The 26482-nt window shown below is 39.4% G+C and overlaps 1 protein-coding gene across 4 annotated transcripts in view; it reads left to right on the top strand.

Annotated features, from left to right (window-relative positions):
• The window catches only part of RIMKLB (ribosomal modification protein rimK like family member B), a 46872-nt gene extending 21945 nt beyond the window's left edge, over positions 1-24927 (top strand). For all 4 annotated transcript variants that reach the window (XM_075509382.1, XM_075509363.1, XM_075509371.1 and 1 more), the window contains exons 4-7: positions 15446-15676; positions 17621-17707; positions 20670-20873; positions 22328-24927. In XM_075509382.1, the coding sequence (XP_075365497.1) occupies positions 15446-15676; positions 17621-17707; positions 20670-20873; positions 22328-22791 (986 nt within the window). In that variant the 3' untranslated portion in view covers positions 22792-24927. The remainder of the gene's footprint in view (positions 1-15445; positions 15677-17620; positions 17708-20669; positions 20874-22327) is intronic.
• Positions 24928-26482: the final 1555 nt, after the last annotated feature.

The raw sequence follows: 26482 nt of genomic DNA, 5'->3' as shown, positions 1-26482 counted from the left end.
ATACTCTGTCTTTGAATAGTAGTCCATGGATATATTTACATTCAAGATAACATATGTATCCTGTCAGTGAGACTGAAGAATTATTTTACCCATGTAAATAGCTGGAGAGATTGCACTTGTGCCTTGTTCTCCCTCATACTTGTTTCATGAATATGTAAATTGGCATGTCCCCATTGTTAGTGTGCTTCTCAACTGCTTTGGAAAATGGCTTATTCCATTCCTGGAATTCTTTTTGTTTGGGTTCTTTTGACAGCACTGCTGTCAGTGTTTATATTTCATATTTTATGAGGTGCCTTGCAGGCTGTTTTTCATGCTTAAGAACATCTTCATATATATATGTATATATATAAAAAAGTAATATATTATTTTTGCCTATCAACATGAAGTATTGGACCTTCCGTTCCTGGAGGAGGAACAGACTCACAGGGTGAGCTATATTCTTAGTTCTGTGGCCAGGCAGGATGCCGTGCTTTGAGTTGAGGTTTTTTCTTAATATGAAGCAGGAGGGGAGCACTAGTGAACCTGACTGAGCCTGCCATGATAGAGGCAGTCAGTTGTGATCTTGAAATTATTTTTTACGAGTTCCAGGATTTTCTGCACCAACCACATGTATCTTAGCTCACTGTTGTAGAAAGCAGAGCCACCCAAATCTTGCCTCTTCATGTTGTTGAGGGGTAGCTTTCATTCCTATGTCATGCCTTTTCCTTCTCAATGAAGAAGGTTTTTATTAATAACAAAAGAGGCCATATCAGGTACTCCTTCTAGTGTTACTATGTGTCCCTCTTTCCCAGGCTCAGATCATATTCGTGAATATCCTGTAGATTAAGATTAAAGGTTTAGCTCTCCTTTGGCTGGGTTGCAATCCATCTCAGTTTATTCCCAGTGAGACAGAGTTTTGGTAGTTGTAAGTTAAAAATTCTTTGAAGGTTTGGGGTAGCTGTTACTTGTTCCACAAAACTAGATTCAAACTCAACTTGGGACTAAAGGGGACTACCCTTTGTGCCCCTGACAACTTTATACATCTGTGTCTTTTTGTGAAGGACTATATTGTTGGATGACTGCTTCTGCCAGGAGGACATAGTGGTGGTGAGCAAGACCTGTTTTCAGTTGTTTATTTACAGTTTAACAATAAAAGCTTCACAACTTTTTTCCCCCTGCTTCGTTACTTTGCTTTCCAAACAGGGTTTGCCTTTACCATATACTGAATTTCTTAAATCTCTTTCCAAGTTTCATTGTGGTCAGGGAATCAGGCTGTGGTTCCCCCCTCAGTTGTCAAACCTATAGAGGCACTTACCGCTTTCAGCATGAAGAACTTAGTTTTTATTTTTTAATGACTGTAAAAACTTGTCAGATTATCTTGATTGTGCGAAAGAAAGGAAGGACGTTTCCCAATGAACCCACAGATCTAGTTTGAGCTGTGAAATAGTGCATTGTGGAGCATGCATCCTACTGTTGCAACCACATAAGAGGCCAGACATACCGCAGGAGAATGCTACAGAAAATCATAGAATAATTGAAATTGGAAGGGACCTGTAAAAGTCATCTGGACCAACCTTCTGCTCAAAGTGGCCAACTTGAAAGCTAGAGCCAGCTCTGAAGTTAGATCAGATTGCTTGGGGCAAATATCCAGTTGGGTTCTGAGTATCTCCAAGGATGAAGCTTCCACAACCTCTCAGGGCAATCTGTCACCAAGTTTGACCACCCTCATGGAGGGGGAAAAAGATCCAAATACATGGTCATACCTGTGTTTGCAAGTTGTATCTGTTGCTAGTCTCTTGACTAGCTCTGCGCGCTCTGAAGCGAAGCTGCACGTATATGGTCTGCTTCTTTGTGTGGAGCGCAAACCCTCCTCCTCACTTTCACAGCCTTCTGAAAGAGCCTTTATCCATTTACCACAGTACTCCAGCACGTGAACTATCCAGCTGCCAATGAGGAGAGATTACAGGTTGGAGTCATGGTGTAATTGTAGGTAGAAAGGTAGAGAGAAGTTACTTAATAATGACTGGAAGTTTTTGAGATGTGCATGTTCATATCCTGCTTCCTTTTGTTTTTCTGTCAATCTTCCCAGGATCATTCTGGCCTAAGACTGAAATGGTTCTTTGTGCACTCCTCCTTACATGCTTGGGACTAAAGGTGAGGCAGGATTCTGAAAGTGCATGCCCTTTGTGGATGCTTTGAGGTGAATAAGGTCTGTGGCTGCAGGCAAAAGGGATGCTGTACGTGTAAACTGCATGTCTTAATGCTTGTAATTGTTTGTCATGCTCAAACAAGGTTGGCAGCTGGGCCTTTATAGCAATTTTGCTGCAAATTTTTCTTACCTGGCAGAGTGGGAGCCACTGGAGAATGTATTATCTGCATAAGACAGGAGAGCAAGAGTTGGAGAAAGAGAAATCGGTCTGGCAGGCTTGTTTTTACAAAGTTGGAAGCTAGGCTAGCATAGTGACCATAGAGTTGTAAATGTAGGAATTAAAAAAACCCCTCACTATAGACAATTCTACAGTCCTAAAACAGCACTATCTTGACAATGTAAGCTGTTCAGATCATTGCTGTCGTTGCTCTGATCCAGCCGCCTCTGTTGCAGTTGATGCCTGGATTGATCAGATCCTACAGTGAGCTGGTTCAGCTTGTGATACCTGCAGAAATCAAATTCCACAAAAGAACAGAAGAGTTTCCTGCTGGTGTAGGAAGCTTACCTGCTCACCAGTGGGTCTGATGAGCACTAGTTCGAGTGATAGGGAGTGGGTGGTACTACATGCCACAGTAGGATTGCATGGGGCTGGAGAGTAAAAACTGTTGCAGCAACAGTGTGATTTAAATTGTCTTAGAACCACAACCTTATGTGAGTGTTTTGTCCAACGTGGGGATTTCTAAAGAGGTGCTCATTTCTTCTCCTTTCTTGCTTAGGTCTTCAAAGGTGCATAGCATGCAGTTAAACCTTTTCCTCTAAGAATTTTTAATCTTCTTAAATTGTTAGAGGCAGAGTCTAGGAGTGAATGTAAATTACAGTTCCATTACTTGAGAATGGATCAAGAGTGGCATTTGGTAATGAGATTTCTATGATTGTGTTGCTGTAAAGTGGAAGAACTTGAAGAAAAACGTAATCTGCAAATATTTAAAGGAGATTCTTAGAGGAATCTATGGAGGAGTGAGATAAATGAACTAAGGAGACTTGTCACACCTGATGGTGGTAAAAAAGCTTCTGTTGCCCATCTCTGCCATTGATTTGTTTGTGATGAGATCAGTAGACCCTCAGTGCTTTTTTGTTTCTCTGTAAATTGGGCAGATGCTTATTTCAGAAAAGACAAGACAAAGAGAGCTTTAGATCTTATAGTGCAGAGTAAATGCACATAAAGATATTTATCAATTTGTAGGGATTGGTAAACTCAGGACTACATTTACAACCTAGAGATTAGTGATGAGATAGCTAATCTCTTAAATGTGTTGCCTTCAAAGGTCAAAACAAACTGACAGTGGGGGATGTCCTTTCTGCTTGCTTTAGTCTGCTGTCTGTGAGTACAGTACTACCACTGCATGATTTTTTTTTATTTGACTGGTCTGGTTGGAAGGACAGTAGACCTGTGTAATTCTGAGGAGCATTTTCTTTTAAGAAGATAGTTACAGATTGTGTAGAGTGTCTTAATTAGTGAACATCTTTTTGGCATTAGGTGGAAGCTTCTGCATCCAGAACAGGTGAGAAATAATACTGTGGTATTATACTTGTATTTTCATTACAGTATGGGCATGGAGCACATGTGCAGCTACTGTAGTGTAGTTTTAACCCTCTAAAGCTGGCAAGAGGAAACAAGTCCAGTGAGTGAGCTTACAGAGGTGTGGGAAAAGTGGACTTCTTCCTTCTCTAGCTTTGCTTTGTGTACGGTTTTATGTTAATGTCTGTCAAAACTAAGACATTTTGGTTTATATCTTTTGGTCTAGAAGAACTTTTTACTTTGGGTTTTTTTGGTGTAAGAAAATACTGTACTCATAAAGAGACCTGAAACTGTTGTATAATGTGTATCTGAGTAAATCAAATTTTTTCTCTGATACACCAGGGGAAAAAAAAAAAAGAGATACAGAATATCCCTGGAGATGGGAGTTGTGTTATCTCTGCAAGCTTTAGAGTCACATTCTCCCAGCAAACTTTTGAGCTTAAAATTTTCCTGAAATGTCATGGTTAAATTCCTTCCTTTAAGACAGACACATTTTTCACCAAAATAAGTGCCTCCAATTCATAAATTTAATGCAATTTTGACTGGAAAGTCCTTAGACTGGAATGACAGGTCAAAACAGTAAGCTGAGGGGATCTTTCCATTCCCCAGAATTCAGGCTCAGTTGAACATGTTTAGGAACACTTGGAAAAGACAAGTAGCTGGATATTATTTATTAAAAGTTTGACAATGTAGAAATGCTTCTAGATGTCTTTTCTGTTATGGGAGACAGATATGAAGGATACATGTCTTTGTTACAAGTTGAAAACTCACACGGGATGCTTCTCCATCAGCAGTTTGCTTAAGTAATAAAAGGGCGGATTACTTAGATGAAAGAAGGTATTGTTTGCTAGCAGGGAGAGATGAGGTGCGTAAGTTATGCTTTTTAAAGGTATTTAGTAGATTTTTGGCATTGCAGGGAAAATTTTAGATTCATTTCAGATGGGAGGAGAACGCTCTGCCATTCTGGGTTGCTTGAAGTCTTCCTCTGGATTTCTTTCTGCTTTTGGAAAGACCTTTCCAATTACCCATTTTTTTTCAGGTATGTCCTTAATTTTTTTCTTCACCTGCTATTTAAAATGAACAGAAATTGGACATTTAAAACATGGGAGAGACTGACTGACTGTTAAGAGTGGAGTGAGTTTGTAGTAAGGTTAGTTTACATATATTTAGTCTCTATTTTTGTTCTGTAGCATTTAAGACTTGCATTTAAGGATGGGATTGTGAATGCTTATGACTTTCTGCATTTGGGGATGGGGAGATTCCAGAACTTGTTATTTCTAAGGCTCTCGGTGTTGGTGGGCTCTGGATAGGTGATATAAAAGGACAGACACCACCCCCCCCATTCATCAGCATTCCTTCATACTGTTTTTGAGCAGTTGAGGCTACTGAAGCTATGGCACAGCATTTCCACTCCCATGGTCTACACAGTCAGACTTTGAATCAGTATGTTAGCACTGAAACAGTCTTGCTAGTACTGATGTGCAAGCTTTTCCTGATTGTGGATACTACTGTTAACAATCTGTGTTACTGTCAAACTTGGGAATCATGCATCAAAAAGGCATTCCTTGTTTTAATAAATGTATAGTCTTAATATATTAAAGGAATGATGCAAACCCTTTCTCCCAGCAAACTTTTGAGCTTAAAATTTGGAATTACTTTGCAGCCTTTAACACCGTTGATCATTGAGGAGAAGAACACAGGAACTTGATAAAGCAAATAGGAAAAGTGCTGTGTTAGAATGTCTTTTAAATTCCTTTTGAGAGCTTCCTTTCAGATAGAGTTTCTTAAATGTTGCTTTTCCCCTTTCTGTATTTTGGATTTGTAGTTCTCTTTTCTTCTGGCCAAGAATTTTTAATTTTTTCCTTCCTTTGAGAGAAGAAGCTAATAGGTAAAAGATAATAAAAGATATAAAATGCCTCTTTTTTTTTAACTTCTTGCTAAGGTTAGACTGTCTTGTGTTTTCTGTTTTTGACTGAGAATCCTTCAAGAAAGCTGAAGTAACTTTAAGCATGCTGCAGCAAGCTTGGTAGTAGCAGTGGCTGATGAACCTGTTGTTGCTAATCCAAATAATAATCTCTAAAATCCTGGTCTACTTCAGAAGTCATCTGAAAGATGTTGAGATGCAGAAAATTTTAAGATTACACTGACACTGAAGGAAGTAGAGGAAAGCCTTCTTTATTATTCTTACCTACATGCTTTTGCTTCTGTCCTGCCTTCTCTTTCCTGTGGATTCAGGTCATCGTGTAGGTGTGCAAATACTTTTGCAGGTAAAGTGGAGAGGCATCGTGGAATTTGGAAGCAGCAGCTGCAATAGCAAAAGAGCAGAGCTGTTTCTTTTGGTAGCAGTGCTGACTTGTGCTGATTTATAGTGTTTGTGTCTGAGTGTGGTGGTTTGTCAGATGTTAGAAGTGATTCAACTTCCACTACCCAAAAGGCAGTCTGTCTTACTCCTCACCTCTCCTGTCTGTGCGTACCCACCCTTTCCTCTTGCAGTATGGGAGCTGGTTAACTGAGGTCTTGCATCACAAATGTCCCTGGTAAGTAACTGAGCGCAAAAAACCCTGATTGGTGCTCTGCAAATGTAGCTGTCTGACCTAACTCAGTGAGAGGATGAGACAAGTGCCAGAAATGGAGCAAAGGAGAGTGGAACTGCTTGGTCAGAACAGGGCAGTGAGGCTGCCTCCTCCGGTTTTGGTGATAAGTTTGTTCTTTCAGCTATCTTGTGAATTCTTACCCCAAAGTTAGTGTCAACTTTTTTTTTTTTGGCTTATGCTAATTTTTGCTATTTTTTTGGCTAATTTAATAGCTTTCTATTATTCAAAGTAGCAGAGTTGTTCTCCCTCTCATGATGCCTTATTGCCTTACTTGTTTTTGCACAGTGTTGATACTAACAACTGCAAAAGTATGGTAAGCTGAAAACTTAATACTGCACTGCCCCCCTGCCCTCCCCCCCCCCCCCCCATTGGCTTCCTCTTGGTCACTAACACCTGGACAAAGGAGGAGGGATGATGGGAGCACATTGCTGGTAGTGTGGTAAAAGACAAGATTGTCCCGATGTATGTCAGCTCTGGCTTAGATCAGATTAGCTTAAACTGATCATGAAATCCAAAGTTTTTTGGTTTTTATATGTAAAAACAAGAAAGTAAGTATTTGTAGTGCAGTTGCTAGAAATACATTTTAAAGGCACATAGTGAGTGAGGGCAGGATACATCCTGTTAGTGAGCCTGAGGTTTCTCTTAATATGAAGAATCGTTATATTCATTGAGAGCTTTGATGGGAAGTCTAATAGACAAAAGACAATCTACTTACTGCTTATGCAGTGGCTGTTTAGCATGCGTGCATGCATATACTTGTATAAGAATTGGGGGACCTTTTTGCAACATTCAAGTCAAAACCATCTCCCTTGCACTCAGAGTCATTAACCTGACCTGTGAGAGACTTTACTTTGTTATAATTAAAATAATTTAAAACTTTGATCAACAGTTACACTTCATTTTTAATTTCAGTAAATTTAAATGGATCTCATCCTGAATATTTTTTCTTTGAGTTTACGCTATGGAAAATATTTAAAATTCTTCTAACTTTGCCCAGGAGCAAATCATAAAAGCAGATGCGTGATGAGAACTTTAAATAAACTCAGTGGGAAAAGCAAATATTGACTTTTTAAGGTGTTTGAAATCACATCTTTTCCAACACTGTTTTGTTTTGTTTAATGAATCCTTTGATTCCCCTTTTGTGGCATTTTTCTTTACAGTTTTTTTTACAACACTCCATTTAAAATGCATCTTAACAGTTACATCACTAAAGCATCCATGTTTGGGATAGAGCTATGTCATGGTTTAACCCAGCTGGCAACTAAACACCACACAGCCGCTCACTCACTCCACCCCGGTGGGATGGGGGAGAGAGTCGGAAGAGTAGAAGTGTAGTCTCTGGAAATGTATTTTTTTGTTAGTGATGCAAAGTTTCTTAATTGTGTGAGTGTTTATATACATACAACGTAGCTAAGGCTTTAACATGATTTCAGTACAGTTTCCATGTTTATATACCTACTATAAAATAAATTCTCAGAGCAAGATGGTGGTCTAGAATTAATTTGTGTCTGTAATATACCTTTTACATATATTTTTATAATTGGGTCAGTTCACATTTGTGCATAATACTGAAGAAGTGCTTGTGGTTTGGGATTATAAGCAAACAATGTATTGTGACTAGGAATGTAGCTCAGAAAGACAGATCTAGCCATAATCAGTCTGCTTAGTATTGGTTTGGTGAGGTATGCATATAGGCAGCTATTCTGTTTCCCCCTTGTGTCTGAAAAGAGCCGCTAATCCAGAATGTCCATAATCACTTGGAACATCATTGTCCTTCCCAAGTTTTTCACCATTTTCAATAGCCTGTGCATTTCTAAGAATGATTCTGTGTTCTTCCTGCGGAAGGGAAGAGGTCCTCTGAGTCCAGGAAGGGACATGAAGTAGAGCTGGTTTAACTTGAGAACCTGCTTGCTTTCTGTTTGGAGCTGCAGCAGTGGCCTTTTGTGAAAGTTTTCACAATGCTTGCGTTAGGAGTTTACGAATTGAAGCTGAAGCTGCTCCTCTTTATTTCTCTGTTCTCTGTTTCAGAATACAATGGCGTAGTACTGTTCTAGAGAGATCAGTTTTGTCTCTGCTATGTGTGATTTCATTTGAACTGCTGAGCTATGGAAGTGTATCTTGGCGAGAAAGCCTTTTTGGTTAAGTTTGTGTGGAGAAGGAGATTGAGGTCATATTAAACCTATAGGCTTAAATGCCAGCACTTGTTAATTTGGTTTGAAAAACTAGTAAGTAGGATAGAAAGGGAGAGGATATGACCTTAAAACACCCAGCACAGAACTATTGTAGAAATCTGTTTCTGTGTACGCTAGAGTAAAAAATAGCTTGGTAATACTAGATATCAAAGGGCCTTTTGCATGGCAGTGAAATTTTGGAGAAATTGTGACAACTTAGTGTTCAAACTAATAAATTGTGGTTGTCAGGCGGTAAGTGACACAGAGGAGAAAATGTCTGTGCAACTCCAAAGGGGGAAGTTTAGTTTGGTGTTAATAAATCGGTGGATTTCTAAAAATTCAGTGCTTAGCTGCTCTTAAAAGGTTAAGTTCTAGTTTAAATAAAATTGCATTTAAAGTGCTGTACTTCACTACGTATCACCCAATTTGTGGGAATTTATGTTGCTTACAGTTGTTTTATATGATAGATCTGTAAAGTTAGATCAACATACTGCAGCAAGCTTTTGAGAATAGTAGACTAGTATTTTGTTAATTATTCCTAAATTCTGCCACTCTCTTTGCAGAATGTATGCTCAAAGTATGCTGAGTTTTAAAAATTTTAGACATCTAGTTGTGTTTGAATTTGGTGAGGGAATGTGTATCTTCTTATTGCCAGTAATCTGCTGTTAAAGTTTGGGGTATTTCCCTTTTGAGCTTTAAGCTTGCTTTTATATGGCAATTAGGATGAAACACATTTAATTCTCTGCAAGTAAACTGTAAGTAATTATTAAACAATTTAGAACTTTAACACAAATATTATGCAGCGTCTTGTGGCTGACAGATATCGGGAGGATGAATGAACCAGAAATAGTAATGCACTATTTTGAGAACAGGAGTGAGTCTAAGTTTGTAGAAGAATTCAGTGATTTTTGTTAGAACAACTGATTAATTGGGAAAAGCAGGTAGCAGAATGTGATGTCCTCAAAATATGAGGGAACATTTGTGTGATGGAAGGCTATCCTGTTTTTCCCAGCTGAGTAAGTTGAATTCATTATAGCCTGCTTGCTGAGTGACTGTTTATTTGGGAACCGTTAGCAACTCCATGGATGGATGGATGAATAAATTGGAATAACGAAGTTGAGAGAGCTGGAGACTTTCAGGATAGCATACAGATCTCTGAGGAAAAATCTGGGTAATATTTTTGGAAGTTCTCAGTCCCTGTTAGCTCCTGCTGGGAATGTGATGGGAGCTAATGTATGTTTAGTGCTTTTGAAAATTTGATTCAGATTTTGTTTTTTGGAATGCTGCATGCACGATGACCATGCATTATTCCACTTGTATGCTATGCCTCATAGGAATGTATTCCACATACTGGGTCTGCCTGAATACTGAAACACTTTTTTCCTGCTTCGTTTTCCTTGTATATTTCAGAGCAGTTGGCATTTATTAGGCATTTTGCCAAAGACAGAAGCAGTCACTGAAGTTAAATTCTTCTGAGAAGTGGCTGCTTGTGGCAGCTGTGGCCGCAGAGGTGAGGATTCCTTTCATAGCTATCCATGCTCTACAAGGAATAATTTAACTTTGTTGTCACATTTGGGCACTTCTCATAGTCACACAGTTCTTGGATAAATTCTGTGAAATGTATACATTTGGAAGTCTGTTTGGAAGAAGAAGGCTTAATGACTAGAATGCTTTATGTTGCTGGATTCATGGCAGCACTGAATAGGGAACTTCTGCAAACTTTTGTCATCGTTTCTGTTCTTTGATCCATTTGGTCAGAAACTTGATATGATAGGTCATGAGCTTCCATGGGTAGCAAGGCAGTTATCAGTTGTCGTCAGGCACAGATTGAAAGGCTTGGTGTTGTTCATCATGGAAACCCATTTACTGATTTAGGTTTTTCTAATGTACATATGGAAGTAAATGTAAATGTACTATTTCTCCCTGCGAAAGTTTCTTCTTCATTGCTCTTATGTCAGTGTCCTCTCTGTTTCTTCCCCAGGCCATAGCTTCTGACATTTCCAGCTACTTAGTCTTTTCATCTGTCATAGTCTATTAGTTAATACTGATGATTCAAATGGTATAAAAGTAGAAGCTTGATATCAGTAATTTGATTTACATGTAAGCCTACCCAGCTCTCCCTTCTGCCTGTGTATTAAATACTTTAAGCATTTAGCTTTGCATCATACCATTTTATTGAAGAAGTTGGCTATGGTTCTTATGGTCACATGCTCTACTTGGAGACCTGAATTTGAATCCTAAGTATTTCATGGTCTCGGTGACTCAGTTTGCCTTTTTTGGCTGTTTTCCAAAATTATAATTTGGAATGAAAATAGTTTTATAAATTTATTTGATATTATTGAGATTTATTTTTTTGTTAAAAATGCTTGATGTTTGCTATAATGAGAGCTATAAAAACTCTGTAATTATTTTTTACGTCCTTGCAAATCTTTGAGTTTTTAGACCTATCTCCTGAAACTCTGTTCTTTCTGTGAAAACATTTGCATTGTTTCAGCTGAAAATACAATTGTTCATAACATGGAAACTGGACATGAGGTATTGCTTTGCAGTAGCTATTAATCTGCTGATGAACTGATGCTTGTAGAGATTGGAGGGGATTTGTGTAGAGTGCAGACTGAATAGAATGAGTTTCAAAAATGTCTAGCAACTTAAAATGCTGCTTGGGTGTGAATTAAGATGTTCAGAAGCTGCACAGAGTTTCTTGAAATCTTGATCCTTTTTAGCCATCCATAACGACATCAATATAGAAGTGCTTCTTAGAGTTTCTAAAGCACAAGAAAGTAGGATAACTGGGTAGATGAAGCACCAATGCTTACAGATTGTAAAAGGTGTGAGGCTGCAGTTAAAGAATTTATGTACTCTGGCTGTGCTTGTGATTGACTTGCAGAAGCGTGTTTGGCTTGCAAGCTTTACAGGATATTGTTAACAATGACTGTATTTGGACGCTTAGCTTATCCCAGTTGTGTAGTGAGATTCATTATTGTAGAATCCTGTCACTGAGGCTTAAGGTCAAGCATTTTGCCTTGTGTTTTGCTGTAGCAAGTGGAACAAGTGGAACAAGCCCACAGTCAGCTTAGGAGCCTTAGCTGATGGGCAGCAACTTGTTAAGTCAGGATAACTCAGGTTTTTTTGTATGTCTGTATTTTGAGGCATTTCATTTGGAATGTGTGCCACCTAAATGATAACTCTTTTAAGAGTGAGGCTTTTTAATTGAGAAATTGTGATTGTGAGATAAATTTGTCTTAAGGAAGAAGACAGAAGGTACTAAAAAAACCCTGCATGCATGAATGAGGGCTGGGAAGTTCCAGAATTTTGTGTGTTTTCCAAAGTATGTGCATCCACCCTAAAATTGTACTAAATCAGGTTGTCGAGAGGCAACTGTCATCCTGAGCATCTTGCTATGCAAATAGTCTCAACCATGTTAAGATGTTACTACTGTCTTGAGAACTTTCTTAGGGTATAGATACATGTCTTCTGATACCACTGGTAACAGCAGAAGTTTCTGCCTCTTTCTTCTGTCTTACTAGAGTTTAATGCTGCATCCATTTTCTGTGGACTTCACAGGTTCATGTGATGGCTTCTAATCTGTTTGAGTCAAAATAAACCTTTTTAGTAGAGACCAGCTACTTTGCACTTTAAGTTCACCTGCTGTTATTTGGGAATGAAAAGCAGCAGGACTAGTTGGGCCAACTGGTGAGGAATCATGCATTTACCCACTTAGTTCTATCATGTGCTGCTTTGAGCTGTCTTTGAGAGAAACTTAAGGCTTTTTGGCTTTGAGGGATGTGGTGTAACTGGTCAAGTTCCTTCCCAGGTGATTACAGTTTGCATTGCAAAAATTCCTTTTGCACTTTCATCTGAATACTGTGATGTTTGGCGTATGTTTAAGGTCTACCATATTCCATTTTGGAGGGTTTCATCTTGCAGAGGAAGAACAAAGGAAGCTGGTACTGAGTGAAAGAACAGGTCTTGTTCAAGTGCAGGATTTACATCTATTTTTATAGTGTGATACTCCAGCTCAGGAGTCTTTAAGTCATAAGGCCAAAGAATACCCAAATGTTTTATAACCTAAGAAATTGTTCCCCAGGCACTGGTAAAATGGTTTTTATATGTTGGTAAAGTTCATAGTATTAGATAAGCATGAAATCTCCCTTTCCTGGCTCTCAGTTTTGATACTTCAAAGGACTGTATAGCTGTCTGTTTGCTGTGTCTGCAACGTCATGGGCATCCACTGAGAAAACCAACAAATGGACCAACTTGTTATTTGTCAAGGTACTTCTGTATGATCTGAACATCTGCCTTCTGCGTGTTTGTGAGGTCGGTTCATTGTCCACAGGCAACCGTGAATGTAACTCACTACTACTGTTCTGGGACTAGGATGGTACTATTACTGCAAAGGAAAGAGAGTTCATCTCCATTTAAAAAAAAAAAAAAAAAAAAAAAAAGATTTGATTACCTCTTAACTACTCTTTAAGTAACATCTCTGTAACATATCTTTCCTTCCTTTCTCCCTGCTTGCATTCATGAATTGGTTCTTTGGAAAAGAAATTAACTATATGCATTAATTTCTTCTGTGTTACTGCTTTCAGCACATCATAATGAATAAATATTGTTTTATCAGCCCACTCGGCAATAATGACCATTAACCTGATAGTTAACTGCTGGGTCTCAGGTGGAATGCTGAATACAAGCTTGTTCCAAAATGGCAGAATCTGGCTCTCCTTTTTACTGTAATAAAGCTGCTTCTGTTCGCAGCACTGTGTTGCTGGGAGACTGCAGCTAATTTTTATGGCGCATGTCAGTAGTAGTGATTCAAATTATATATTTCATTGAGTAGCTCTTCTCTTTGTTTGTAAACTGTCTTCTGTGAGGGGAGAGAATTTTTTTTTGTTCTGGGGAGAACAGTATCTGGACCAGAGAAAATGACTGAATCTGGAACAAAACCTCAGATTGTTCTGTTGATAACATCATTGTACTTCCAAAGTCACTCTAGGGGGGATGGTGGCCTGGCTGAATTTACACCAGTCTGATAGTCAAGTGTAATGCAGGAGAATTCCCAGGTGAGGTACATACATCTCCTCAAGCTGCTGTTTTTCTTTTTCAGACTCCATGGTGCAGAACTTAAGCATGTGGTGTGACTTTAAAGCAAAACAACAAAATAGACTGTGAGAGATTATGAATTAGAAAACTATGTAGTTTTGGTTCACAACAATGATACAGTGGCAATTTTGGGGCTCTGTAAAAAATGCAGTCCTTTTTAAAATGATTGTTACACAGCTTGCACGTGGATCAGGACACACATGCAATTACAGTGGCAAAAAGTGGGTGTAATTGGGCATGCACCTAAATGAGAAAATACATGTGTAAGTTAGAATCTGACAAATAAGTTAAAAATGTTTTGCTTGCTGAATCTGTACTCCTTTTCTGGCTAAAGGTAGATGGTAGTCCATTTCCTGATGTTCACATTCTGCTTAGGTTTTTAGCAATGTCTTGTTTTCAGTCTTGCTTGAGATGCCTCTATAAAATGGTATGTGTGTGTCTGAAGCCTGCTTGCTTAAACACGCAAGTCATGTCAGCTGCAATGCGGCAGTGCTTGGTGCTAATGAGGTGAGCCGCCAGAGCACCCGTCTGCTTATGTTTTCTCATCTCTGTGCAGTTATGGCAATGGGGATTGGAAAAAGGGATTTGTATTGGATATGGCTCTGTTTTGGCCTTTCCAGAGTGTGGTTCTGTGTCCTCCTGAGGATTGGGCAGTATATTTCTACTTCCATTTTGGGAGTTAGGTGGTTGCTTCACTGTATTTAAGGCAAGCTCTAAAATACATTCTGGTTGGGAGAAGAAAAGAAAATGGGAAGTACAGAGAGGGGGACCCCCCCCCCCAATTCAAAAGCACCTTGAAATGAAATATATTGCCTGGCAATATGTGTCTTCAGGCTGAGTACATGCAAGTCAGTATTTGAAAAGTAACATCTTTGGAATGGAGCTGATCAGGTAATTAATTTGGGCTAGATCTGAATAGTTACAGCTGGCCTTTCATAGGCACAGAAATGCAGATGCTCTGTGATTTCTCAGTTCACCTTCTTTCTATTTTTTTAACTCTTAAGGTGCTGACAGCAGTGTGAGCTCTGTATTTTATGCTGAAGTCAGAAAGTTTTACTTTGAACATAAGGCAAATAAAGTGAATATCAAATCCTATTTGTCTTTTCCCATCCTTGATGCCAGACTGTCTTCATCGAGCTTGATGCCTTCCTGTCCAATCCTATCATGTTGCCATTCCTGCAGCCTGTATTTCAGTGTTTCTTTTTCAGAGACATAGTCTGTAAAACTATTGGTCTTGGTGGCAAAGCTGGCTTTCCTTCTAGTTCCTGCCTTAATGTCATGGTGTGCTGCCCTGTTAGCTGCTAAAGTTATTTCTGAGTACTTATTTAGTATAAATCAGATAGTTGAAATTCTCTGTGTTAAAAATACTGCCCTTTTTTTTTTTTTGGGGGGTCATATCTAATCTCTGTTACTTTGGCAATATGTTGTGTAATGTGATACCACAGGGGGATCAATACAGCTGGGACTGGGAAGGGTATGAACTGTATCATGTAGGCAAGAACCAGCAGTGGGAGGCAGGAACCTCCTTGAGCTATTGATACTGTTGATGTGAATGTAGTGTGCAGCTAACACCCATAGAAAGGATGATGTGTCAAATGATAAAAAAAGTCCTTCACCCTGGGAAGAGGCCCCAGATTGTGTGCCTTAATACAGTCTGTTCTTTGCCTGGTCCTAGTTTTAAGATTAAGAGTGACATGTATGAAACAGCACAACTGACAAGATGCATTTTAGGGAGAGTTGCGCTGTTTTAATGCTCACTTGTTGAATTCTGGTATCTTTGTTGTGATCACATACAATGGAGTATTTCTTTGCCCGTTTACCTTCTCCTGAAGACCTTGTAGTTGATTGGGATGTTTTTCTTTTCCTTCTTTAGGTCTCCGGGTGAATGGGGAGCTCATTACTGCTTACCCACAAGTGGTGGTTGTGCGTGTACCAACACCTTGGGTCCAGAGTGACAGCGATATCACCGTCCTTCGCCACCTAGAGAAGATGGGCTGTCGATTGATGAATCGTCCCCAAGCCATCCTCAACTGTGTCAACAAGTTCTGGACATTTCAAGAACTTGCTGGTCATGGTGTGCCTCTTCCAGACACTTTTTCATATGGTAAGGATCAAAAGGATAGTATAGTTGCCTACCATAATTTATGCTTTTGCAGTGTAAAAGATATGAGTCAAGTTTTGGAAATCCATAGAATTAAAGTAGCATGAGGCTAGTTCCATAGATAAGTGTTCAGTAACCAGAGAAGGAAATTAAAGTCACAACACTCAGATTTTGGTTTTGGCTTTGTTGATCAGCTGTGATGCTTTGGGAAGAGTACTTTAACTGTACCTCAACCTCCCAAGCAACTAACTATGGCTGTTACTACTAAAATATTTTGAACTCTTTTTCAGTTACCTGAAACAACAGACAAGAACTTGGGGAACTAAATGTCATAGGATACTATAAACATCTAGACTTTGATAAAACCTGAAAGCAGGTTAAACTTCTATATGAATAAAAATATCTGCAAATATATTAGTTATTGTGAAAGGACAAAAAGAGTACAGGCCCTCATGTTCAACTTTTAACAGTTGTTTGGGGTTTGTTTCCCACCAGAACAGTTAACTATTAATGTTTCTTGTGCCTGCCTCTGGAGTCTGTGGTTCCTGACAGAGTGCTAGGTTAGAGGAACCATTTACCTGAGCTACCCTGGTGCTATTTCTGCTTTTAATCACAATATATTAAAGAATTGAAGATACTTCTCAGCCTTCCTTTCCTTCTTGGGAAATACCAGTGCTTTCCTCCCCTTTGTGTGGTTGCACCAATAGGCTTTTGTAATGGGAACTTGTCAAAAACACAAACAAACTTGACAGAAACAAAAACATGGGTTTCCATAAATTACTATGAATTACTATTTCCATCAATTACTGTGAAAACACATTTGAGAAGAAACATACTCTTTCTTTATAGATGTGGTTGCTCCAGCTCTTTGAGAAAGGAATGAGCTTTTAATTTTTTGGGGGGGAAGGGGAGACCACAAACGATAGGGTAATTGCAGAACATCTCTGTTTGTTCATAACTCCATGCCACTTCTTTTAATGCCTGCCTCTGGAATTTGACAGAAGCATGACCTTTTTTTTTTTTTCTTTTTTCTTTTTGCCTTTTTTTTTTTTTTTTAACACAAGTATCAAGTTATCAGTGAGAGCTGGCTTTGCCAAGAAAAACAGGATGTGCTGAATGGCATGTTATTCCATGACACACATTAAAATCCATGGCAGGATAGTGATGGCTGCTGCTGGCTTTGTGACCAGTGTCTTGGCTTGACTTCTGCACTTTACTCCACATGCTATTAGAGGAGTCTCATCCCTTTGTCTGCTGACTTTCTCTTCTGTATTTCTTGTACTGTGGTCAGCCTTCTGTGAATTAAACTGAACTCAAATAACCTTGAAGTATCAACCACAATCATGTGAATGGTCATTAAAAGCTACTCGCTAAGGTCCTTGCAGATGTAATGAGACAAAAAGGTTGAAGTACTACTTCAGGAAAGAGGGAGAATGAGATGCAGGAGACTTAAGCCTTGGGAAGGGGGGAGGTGGAGTGACAAGATTTGGGTTGTTGCTGCTCTCTGGATTATGCCTTGTCTTTGTATTCCATGTTGCTTTCCTGGTTAGTAGTTTGGATGGAACTGTTACTGGTGTTACATCTGTGCTATTTTTCTGCTAGACATTTGAAAAGGTGGGAGTTGATACAGTAAAAGGGGTAAACTGGAACAAGATGGTAGAATCGGGGCATTCAGATTTGGAAGACTGGATTGAGCCTTTTGAGGTTGTGATCCAAGAGGCCTTTGTCAACTTGTGTCTTCCATTTCAAAGGAAGTAGGAATTAGTATCCCACGGATTACAAACACCTTCAAAGTCTGATCATGCTCCATGACCAAGTTCCTCTTAACTGATAGTTTTTTCTGCATTATCTAAGCTGTAAGGGTGGGAGGAATGTGTGGCAATTACATCCCCGATTTGGCCACACCAGATTGGTGGCACATAATATTGTTGGTTTTCTTTTTGCCAGGTGGTCATGAGAATTTTGCCAAAATGATTGATGAGGCGGAAGTGCTGGAGTTCCCTATGGTGGTGAAGAACACGCGGGGTCACCGAGGTGGGTGTGAGGTCAGGGGTGAGGGCAGGGAGTATTCTGAGCAGAACTTTTTAAGATTTTGTCTTGTCAAGGGATGATAGTTAAGAAGGTCTTCTATTAGGTGTTGGACGTCTTTGCAGTACATTTAAATTCTACCACCCTTTGACTTCTGAATTTTGAGTAGGCTGCAACACTGGGAAGCAGTTTTAGTAGAACCTAGTCTTGCAATAGCAGGGGGGATAGGGGTTCAAAATTATGGTGCATTGGTGACTTCTGTAAGGAAAGCTTTGAACTGGAATAATGGAAGGTCTGGCCTTAGGGAAGTAAAGAGAAGCCTGCATGGATTTTAGGGATGTTTCTAAATAGGTATAAAAAATGAAATCTTAGTTCATTCAGTCTTAATTTGACTTTTTTCTACTTGACTTTGTCTATAATTAGGATTCTGATTTAAATAAAATCTCACGTATTGTTTGTCAGACTGGATCTCTATTTTTCAGAAGAGTATCTCTGATGGTGCTGGTGATAATACAGCAGGTTCAGATTAAATTGTTCTGTTATCAGTCTTTTAAGTGTTGAATATGAAACAATATGTCAATTTCATTTAATGTTAGATAGTGATCTACTAAAGGAAACCAGGTTTAAAATCAGTTTCAGAGCTTATTTGCACAGGAGGTTGCACTGTTTTTGGTTTACTTTAAAACCAATTTAATAAATCCTAGAAGTAAAAAGAGACTGAAACTGAAGTTTAAGCACATAAACCAGCAGTTACCTTAAACAAAAACATAAGAAAAAGACACCACTTCTTCCGTCTTAGTGTCCCTCAGTTTGTTCCCACTCTGTGCTGCTCTGGTGGATCTCTTCTGCTGGCATGAGTGTTTCTGTAGCTATGCAGTAAATGGGTTTAGGAACTGATGTTGGATGAATCTAGATGGGTTATTTTTACTTGGATTAATTCCTTATATGAATTACCATTTACTCGCACAGATGCTTGTGTTGATGTAATGGAAGAGTGAGAGCAAAAGGCTGGGGCAGAGTAAGATCAGACCTGCTTCTGTTGGCAGTAATGCCTGTTTATATGGTTTTAAAGTGCTTGTGGAGCTATGAAGCCAAGTTGGAGTTTGACTTTGCAGCAGGCTGAATTTGACAACTGTGGAGTATCTGAGGCAGTGGATTTGACTTGACACTGCCTCTTGTTAAGATCTACTAAATAATTATAGAGTTTGCAGCTATTGACTTTCTTCTCCCTTTTTTAGCCAGAATTCATGTAAATCTCTTTACAAGTTTTGCTTTAGAGCACTTTAAATTCCAGGCATTTTAATGCAAATTTATGCACACTACATATGCTTTCATATTAAGAGAGTTGGGGAAACTTTTTCAAATTAATTGAAGGGCAGCCATTTGCAAATTGTATTTAGAAACCAGGTAAACATGGTCATAGGTACTGGCAGATTAATAAAAGTCATACTCTTCTAGGCCCACTTTCTGCGTAGTTTGCTGCTGCAGCAAATGTGCCAATCTTATTTTTGCCAAGATGTCATGGTGCTGCATAATTCCCAAGAAGTAGTTCCCCTCCAAGCCATCATTATTCCTATCCCATTTTAGGAATACAGTAGGATTATTAAGTGCCTGTAGCAGAGCTAAAGTTGGGAATAAGAGAAAGCACATGGAGGTTTTTGCTTTCTTGTAATGATTTTTAAGCCTACATTCTGATATGCTGTTTGTGATGAGTAATTCCATGTTCCTCAAGCAGTGTTCTGCGTTACGGAGACCTTAAATCCTCATGAAGCATAGGCCACTCCAGTTGGGCTTTAGAGCACTTGGTGGAATTCTTCTTCACACATTATTTCTCCTAGTTCTGCTACTGCTGCATTTCTGTTCCCTTAGTTTAAGATAGGCAGTTCATCAATTGAGTTTTGTACTCTGTTAACATTGTAGCATAATTGAGTTACAATTTTGCCACAAAAAAAATTGTGCAGCCTTATTGCAAAACATAAAGCTAATATGACACATAAAAGAGTCCTTAAGAAAGGGGAAATGTAGCTAAAGGTAGAAAGGGATGCCATGTAGTGAGACTAGAAATGAGATGGAAAGTGGTAGAGTGTTTCAGGAGTGACTTTCATCAGTATTAGTAAAATTGGAAAAGAACAAAGAAGTCGGGGAATGAAAGGACATGTTTTAGGTTAAACAAAAGTCCTTGAGTTGTTTGCTTGCAAGAAAAGCTAGTGATTTCTGAAGAGTTTTTTTTGCAAAATTGTAGTGCATTCCATTCATTTTATGTCTTGTGGACTCTTCTGCTAAATTATCTTGGATACTGTGGAGTGTAGCGTTTTCCTCTGAACGTAGTTGTTCCACTGCAAAGCCTCATTCTGGAGTTGTGAGCTCTTGTAAGTATTGGGAAGAACAGCTCTCAGCGACCTCCCAGCAGAGAAGCAGTTGGTTCTCCAGTGGTGCACTAGTGACTTCAGAGTTCTTAGAGCTGCCTGGTGTTTAACAGTTTCATGACATTGGTTCTTGTGTGTCAAAGCTGTAGGCTGCAGGTCCAGTCTTCTTGGGTGTACAAAACTGTGTTATTAATTAAATGTCTGCTGCTCTTTTAAGTATTTCTTCCTTTTTTCTCTCATTAAGGACTTGTACCAAAAAGAGTTGAAATTACAAGACCACCTCCTTTTTATCTAAAGTGTTTTCTTTTCTTTTTCTTTCTTTTTCTTTCTTTCGTGGTTTTTAGTTTTTTTGTTGTTTGGTTGATTGGTTGGTTTTTTTTTTACTCCTCGTAGGGCTCCTCAACTCTGTCAGTACTTGAACACTTAGAAGCAGTGAAACATTGATGTCCACAAAAGAATTTGTAAATGGGTATAAGCTACAGATGGACCCTGTGAGAATGGGTAGCATACTTGTCAGAGGTTTTACTTTTATGCGCCGAGTCATTGACGCAGCTCAAATCGGTAGCTTCTTCCAATCTTCCGATGTTCTTTTCTTCATACAGGTAAAGCTGTGTTCCTGGCACGAGACAAGCACCATTTGGCAGACCTAAGCCATTTGATCCGTCACGATGCCCCTTACTTATTTCAAAAATACGTTAAAGAGTCCCATGGCAAGGATGTACGTGTCATCGTAGTAGGAGGCCGTGTGGTGGGCACCATGCTCCGCTGCTCAACAGATGGGAGGATGCAGAGTAACTGCTCACTTGGTAGGAAAAGCATTGTTCATAGTTTTGATCAGAATTTTTCAATCCAGTTGAAAAATCACAAACCCAACTGAAAAAAGCTGCAGGTTTTATTTTGTATTAATTGTGCTTACTGTTGGGGGTTTACAGCAGAAACACAAGAGTGAAGATGAAGTGTGATGTGTGTTGAGCAAACATAGAAGGAGAGACAAGCTCTGCCCAAAGTATTAGGTGGATAGGATGGATGAAAAGGAGGGGGAAGTTCTGGGAACACAAACGGAGCAACTGATGTGGTAGTGGCAGTGTCATGCTAATGCCATGTTATCATTCATTTCATTGTGTTAAGAGGAACAGAAAAAGAAGGAAGACAGAATTCGAAACTGATGGAGGTGGAGGAGATGGCTAGTTGGCAAGAGGGTAGAAGAGAGTGTTAAGGGAGGAAACCGTTGAAGGCAGTAAACAGTTGGATTGCATTGTGCAGCTGCTGTGCTGCCTTAAGTCTGTCAGGCTACTCCCTGCAACCTTTTCCCCCAAAGACCATGTCTGGGAGGAAGAGGAAGGTTACTGCATTGATTGTAGCATACTCAGAACTGAGTTTCTGCATAGCTTTGGGTGTAGGACGGGGGGTTTCTGAGGGTAGAAGGAGGAAGGAGGGTTGGGGTTGCCTGGCTGAAACTGTACTGAACCTGAGCCGGGATGGGATAAAATGTGTTCATGTGTAGCACAGTTTTGGTTAGTCAAAATGCCTGAGAGATTTTAGTTACTACTTGATGCTGAGGAAATATAGCCTGAAATATTTTTCTGCTAAATGTTTTTTGGTGGGGTTTTTTTTGTTTGTTTGGTTTGTGTGGTGTTTTTTTTTTTTAACTTAAGTATCATGATGAAGTCTGAGTCATTTAATACTTAGATGATGGACTGTGAACTGGACCAGCTGAGGTTCAGACACAAATGTTCCCTAATTCTTGCTTTAGAGACAGTAACCTATGATAGCAAGCTGAGAGGGACATGAGCAGATGATAATGTCTTAACCCCTGTCCCCCTCAATTATATCTGTTAGAGCTGTAGTCTTATCAGGAACGCTTGGTTTAATTTTGCTGAAAGATTCCTTGTGATAACTTACAAATATGTGTGGAAAACCTCTACCTTATAAGGAATAAGGGTACTGTGTTACCTCACCTTTTTAATATCCCAGGATCATAAAAATGTATGATAACTTTCTTGACTAAACAGCACTTAACTATTTTTTAAACAAGTCATAATCTTGACCTGCCTTTGGCAGGTCAGAATCTTTTGAAATCCTGCTGTGGCTTCAAGTTCATTAGTAGTCACTGTGGAAAGGAGGTTGCTTTCTGAGTCATCAACAGTATGCTTGCAGGCTTGCTTTGGAGCTTCCCAACCAAAAAGCACCAACCAGTTGAGAAGGATGTCAGTCACCTGTGACCAGACTACAGACAGCAAGTTTTTTTCACTTTTTCCAGGTGGTGTAGGGATGATGTGCTCACTGAGTGAACAAGGCAAGCAGTTGGCAGTCCAAGTGTCAAACATCCTGGGGATGGACGTGTGTGGCATTGACCTGCTGATGAAGGACGACGGTTCATTCTACGTCTGCGAGGCCAATGCAAATGTAGGTTTCATTGCCTTTGACAAGGCTTGTAATCTAGATGTAGCTGGTATCATAGCGGACTATGCCGCTTCTCTCCTTACCCCCGGTCGCTTGACGCGGCGCATGTCCTTGCTCTCTGTGGTGTCCACGGCAAGCGAGACTAGCGAGCCAGAGCTGGGCCCTCCAGCTAGTGCCGCTGTCGACAATATGAGTGCTAGCTCCAGCTCTGTCGACAGCGACCCTGAGACCACGGAGAGAGAGTTGCTCACCAAGCTCCCGGGGGCTCTATTCAACATGAACCAGCTATTAGCCAATGAGATCAAACTTCTCGTGGAGTGATGCCACATGTAAATAGATGACCAACAGAACTCTCTCTTGTAAATTTTTTTAAACCAACTTGCAATGCTGTTTATCAGAGAAGCTCAGAGGAATGAGGAAAGGGGTATGTGTGTGTCAATCAAGAGAGCAAGAGTAAAAGGCACGCGTGCTGTGATTGCTGCCCCTACTTTTTTGTAGAACATAAAATTGTGTTTGTTCTTCAGCATCAGTTTTCTAATGAAGATGCTCAGTTCACAACCTAAGTGGGAAGTTTATTTGGATGCTGCTTTGGTCCCCAGACGTATTGCAGTTCATGTGTGTTCACAGGCAACCATTGAAGCATGATTCACACCTGAAGACTTTCAGAAAGCTGTCTGGCAGCTCTCTAGAAACTTCTGTGAATTACTGCACCAGTTAAATCTCTTCTACCTCTGTAAGGCTTGATCCTGTAAATTGCCGAGTGCCTCAAATTCTCAATGTGAGTTGAAGGTGTTAAATACCAGCTATTTCAAAGTTCCTGGACACCTACTGCTCCTGCTGTTGTAGATGGGAGCTATAAGATCAGGATCCTTTTAAAGTCATCACTTTCTGACCTTGCAGGATATGGCCTTTCAAATGATGAGGCTGAGAGAAGTGTCAGTTGACTTAACATGAGCTTTCTGTACGAATCTGTAATTTGTGCCATCTTGGTATTAATTGGCAGCTTTGTGTCTATATTTCTTTATAAAGCTTTTGAAGAAGGATTTTAGTACTTGTGTTTTTTCTCATTTCAAATCCTGATTTTGGAACGTATGTAGGGGAATTGGTCATATTCTATTTGTGGCAGAAGTGGCACGTTTTAACTATTTTTTGCATGATTGGAGGAGATAAACAGCACTGTAATGTTTGGTATACAAAATAATGTTTAATCCAATGTGAAAAAGAATTACACTAGTTTAAAGCAAACGTGCATCGACTTGTATTTGTTAGTGTTTTAGTCTTTTTGAGAGAGATCTGCAATGTTAATGTTCCTTTTTCTTTAATACATGCTAGTCCAACACTCCCTTCTCTATGCCTGCATCTTTAACAGTGGCCAAAGTGAAAACACTGCAGACTATTTGTTAAGAAAACACTGAGTTAAAGCCTGTACATTGATGGGGTGGGTTTTTTTTGTTGTTGTTTTTATTTTTTGCCTTTTTTGTGGGGGAAACATGGTAAGGTGTGGAGGAGGGAAAAGCTGGTTAAAAGTGATTAAACATCTAGAGGTACTTTAGAATAAAGCTGCAGTTCATACAATACTTACCAGGCTTACTTTTTCCCCACTCAACATAAAAGCTGATGTTGGCAGAAATCCAAAGAGTATAACTGGGGAGAAATACTCAATTCTTAGCTTTGGGAAACATGCAGCAGATTTAAAAAAGAAAAAATTAAAAAAAAAAAAAGGGGGGGGAAAAAGAAGGGGGGGAAGAGAGCTCAGCCAGAATTAAAAAAAAAAAAATATATAACCTAGGTCCGCAAACAATTAAAGTGATCCCGGACCATTACGTGTGTTTGGTGTGAGTGCACACACTTGTGTGTGTTTGTGTGTGCACATTTACTTTGCTTTATTTCTTTTTGGGTTTTGGCTGTTTAGCTCCTAATTTTTTTCTAGGCTGCCTGATTTTCCTTAGTCCTTCTGGCTGTGCATTTTCTCATTAGCCTTGAGCTGTTTTGGAAAACAGATAACCCAAACAGATATTGAGTCCATTTTTCAGTCCCTATCTTTCCCCCTCCTTTTCCTCCTCCTTCTCCTCCTCCCTTTTCATTCCTTTCTCATTCTCTTGGGTTCATAAAGCCCTGGAACTATAGATATATATATATATAAAGATAAGCCTCTTTTTTAAAAAACAAAAAGTGAAACGTTTACAATTCAAAAATAATCTTGTGAAAATAGGGTTTGTTTGGAGGGGGGTTGTGTGTGTGCAATGCTGCTGTTTTCTGGATACTTTAATGGAGCATGTCCCATGTACCCTCTGAGGCTCTGCACTGCCCACCTCTGTGGCCCTTCCTCACCTCTCTGCTGCTCTGCTGTTTTATCTTCACTTGGACCTTAAACACAACTCACGGACACTATGCAGAGAGTCTTCAAGAGGCAATAAACAGAACAGTATTAACCTGCTTTATGGAGGTTTGATCATGCTTCTTTGTACAGTTTGGTTTTTTTATTTTAAAAGGAATGTAATAAAATGGCTTTTTTTTGTAGAATTAAATATTATTATTATTAAAATCAAGTGAAAGGTTGACTGTTGGTGTTAAGCAGGAGAGTGGACCAGCTGGTCCAGCAAAGGAGCTTCAGCAGTAAAGGTATTTTCGAATATTTCTTCCTGAGCCTTCAAGCGCACAGGTTATACCTGAAGAATATAAGGATCTTTAACTTCCGTGAAGAGTTGCAGAACCACAGAACATGAAAGAAACCTAATTCTCTAGTGACTGAGCAGTAAACTGTCTCTTCCAGAGGCTCTTCTCCCCTTGCTTGTTTATCTAAGGGGAATTTGGGTGGTGGTGGTTTTTTTGTTTTGTTTTCTTTTTCTTTTCCTTTTTCTTTTTACTGGTAGGTGCCTGCACTCCTTGAGAGGCTGATAGGGTCAATCCTTCGCTCTTCAGCTGTGGCACACATTGAGCACACGTGGAATAACAGCAGGGAGTAAACGTGCTGATTGGTATAGTGGGACCTCTATATTTCTATCACAGGAAACATCTTTTAGAGGAAAGCTGGTAACAGAACATTCTGGACTGTTTTTTGAGTCTCCATAGTATTTTGTGGCTCACAGGAACTTGTACGTTTCTATCACCCTTTCAGAATGTCCAGGTTACACCTCACAGTAGTAAAATTTGTGAAGTAAACATAAGATTTTTTTTTGAAAGAGAAACAGTGGATTGAGAGATTTACGGTTTGGCTCCCTTGGAATAAGATGCTCCTCTGTGGTTGATGCTTCCACTGCTAGTTTGGAAATAAGACTATGCATAGTGATCAGGGAGGGAGACAGGATTTGAAACATCATGTACATTTGTTTGGACATTGGGTATTGATACTGCATGAAAACCTTGCTTGAGGGTTCATTGGTACAAATGGGCACACTTGTCTCATGTATTTACTCCCTACTTATCCGTTGCTCCTGAAATAGTGAAACGTATAGAATGGGCTGGGGGTGCAAGGGGGTGTGTGTCTTGTTTTTAATTAAAGGAAAAAAACACCAACAAATCTAGCCTGTGGTAACTGGGCAGTGTTTCTCATTGAAGGTGAACTTTACAGACGACAGCTTTATACACTGTATTTCCTTCAGTTCCATATGCTGAAAAACACATGCTAAACTTTCATACAGTTGCACTAACACTACCTCCGTATGTGGGTTTGGAAGCATGTGCTGAAAAAATGGTCAACGTAGTGCTGGATTACAATAGTGCTAATACAGCTGATGGTGATACAACTATTTTTGTATATTTTAATGTTTGAAAGAGCCAGTTAGAAACTCTTGTTTGCAAGAATAAGTTTCTTAAGCTATATCTGATGAAATTTTGTTCTTTGTAACACTGGAGATTTTCTTCTGTTCAACTTACCATGTTTATAATTGATGTCTTGCTATGTCAGTGTATGGATTGTATCTTAAGCCTTGTATTGAATGCTTTAATGTGTTTTATGAAATCTCTTCCTGGAATGTTACAACACCTCCTCCGTAACACAGCGTCAATGCTT

The sequence above is a fragment of the Mycteria americana genome, chromosome 1 (assembly GCF_035582795.1).
Source record: "Mycteria americana isolate JAX WOST 10 ecotype Jacksonville Zoo and Gardens chromosome 1, USCA_MyAme_1.0, whole genome shotgun sequence".
Taxonomy (NCBI): domain Eukaryota; kingdom Metazoa; phylum Chordata; class Aves; order Ciconiiformes; family Ciconiidae; genus Mycteria; species Mycteria americana.
The sequence above is the reverse complement of the archived record's forward strand: the minus strand, read 5'-3'. Positions and strand labels throughout refer to the sequence as shown.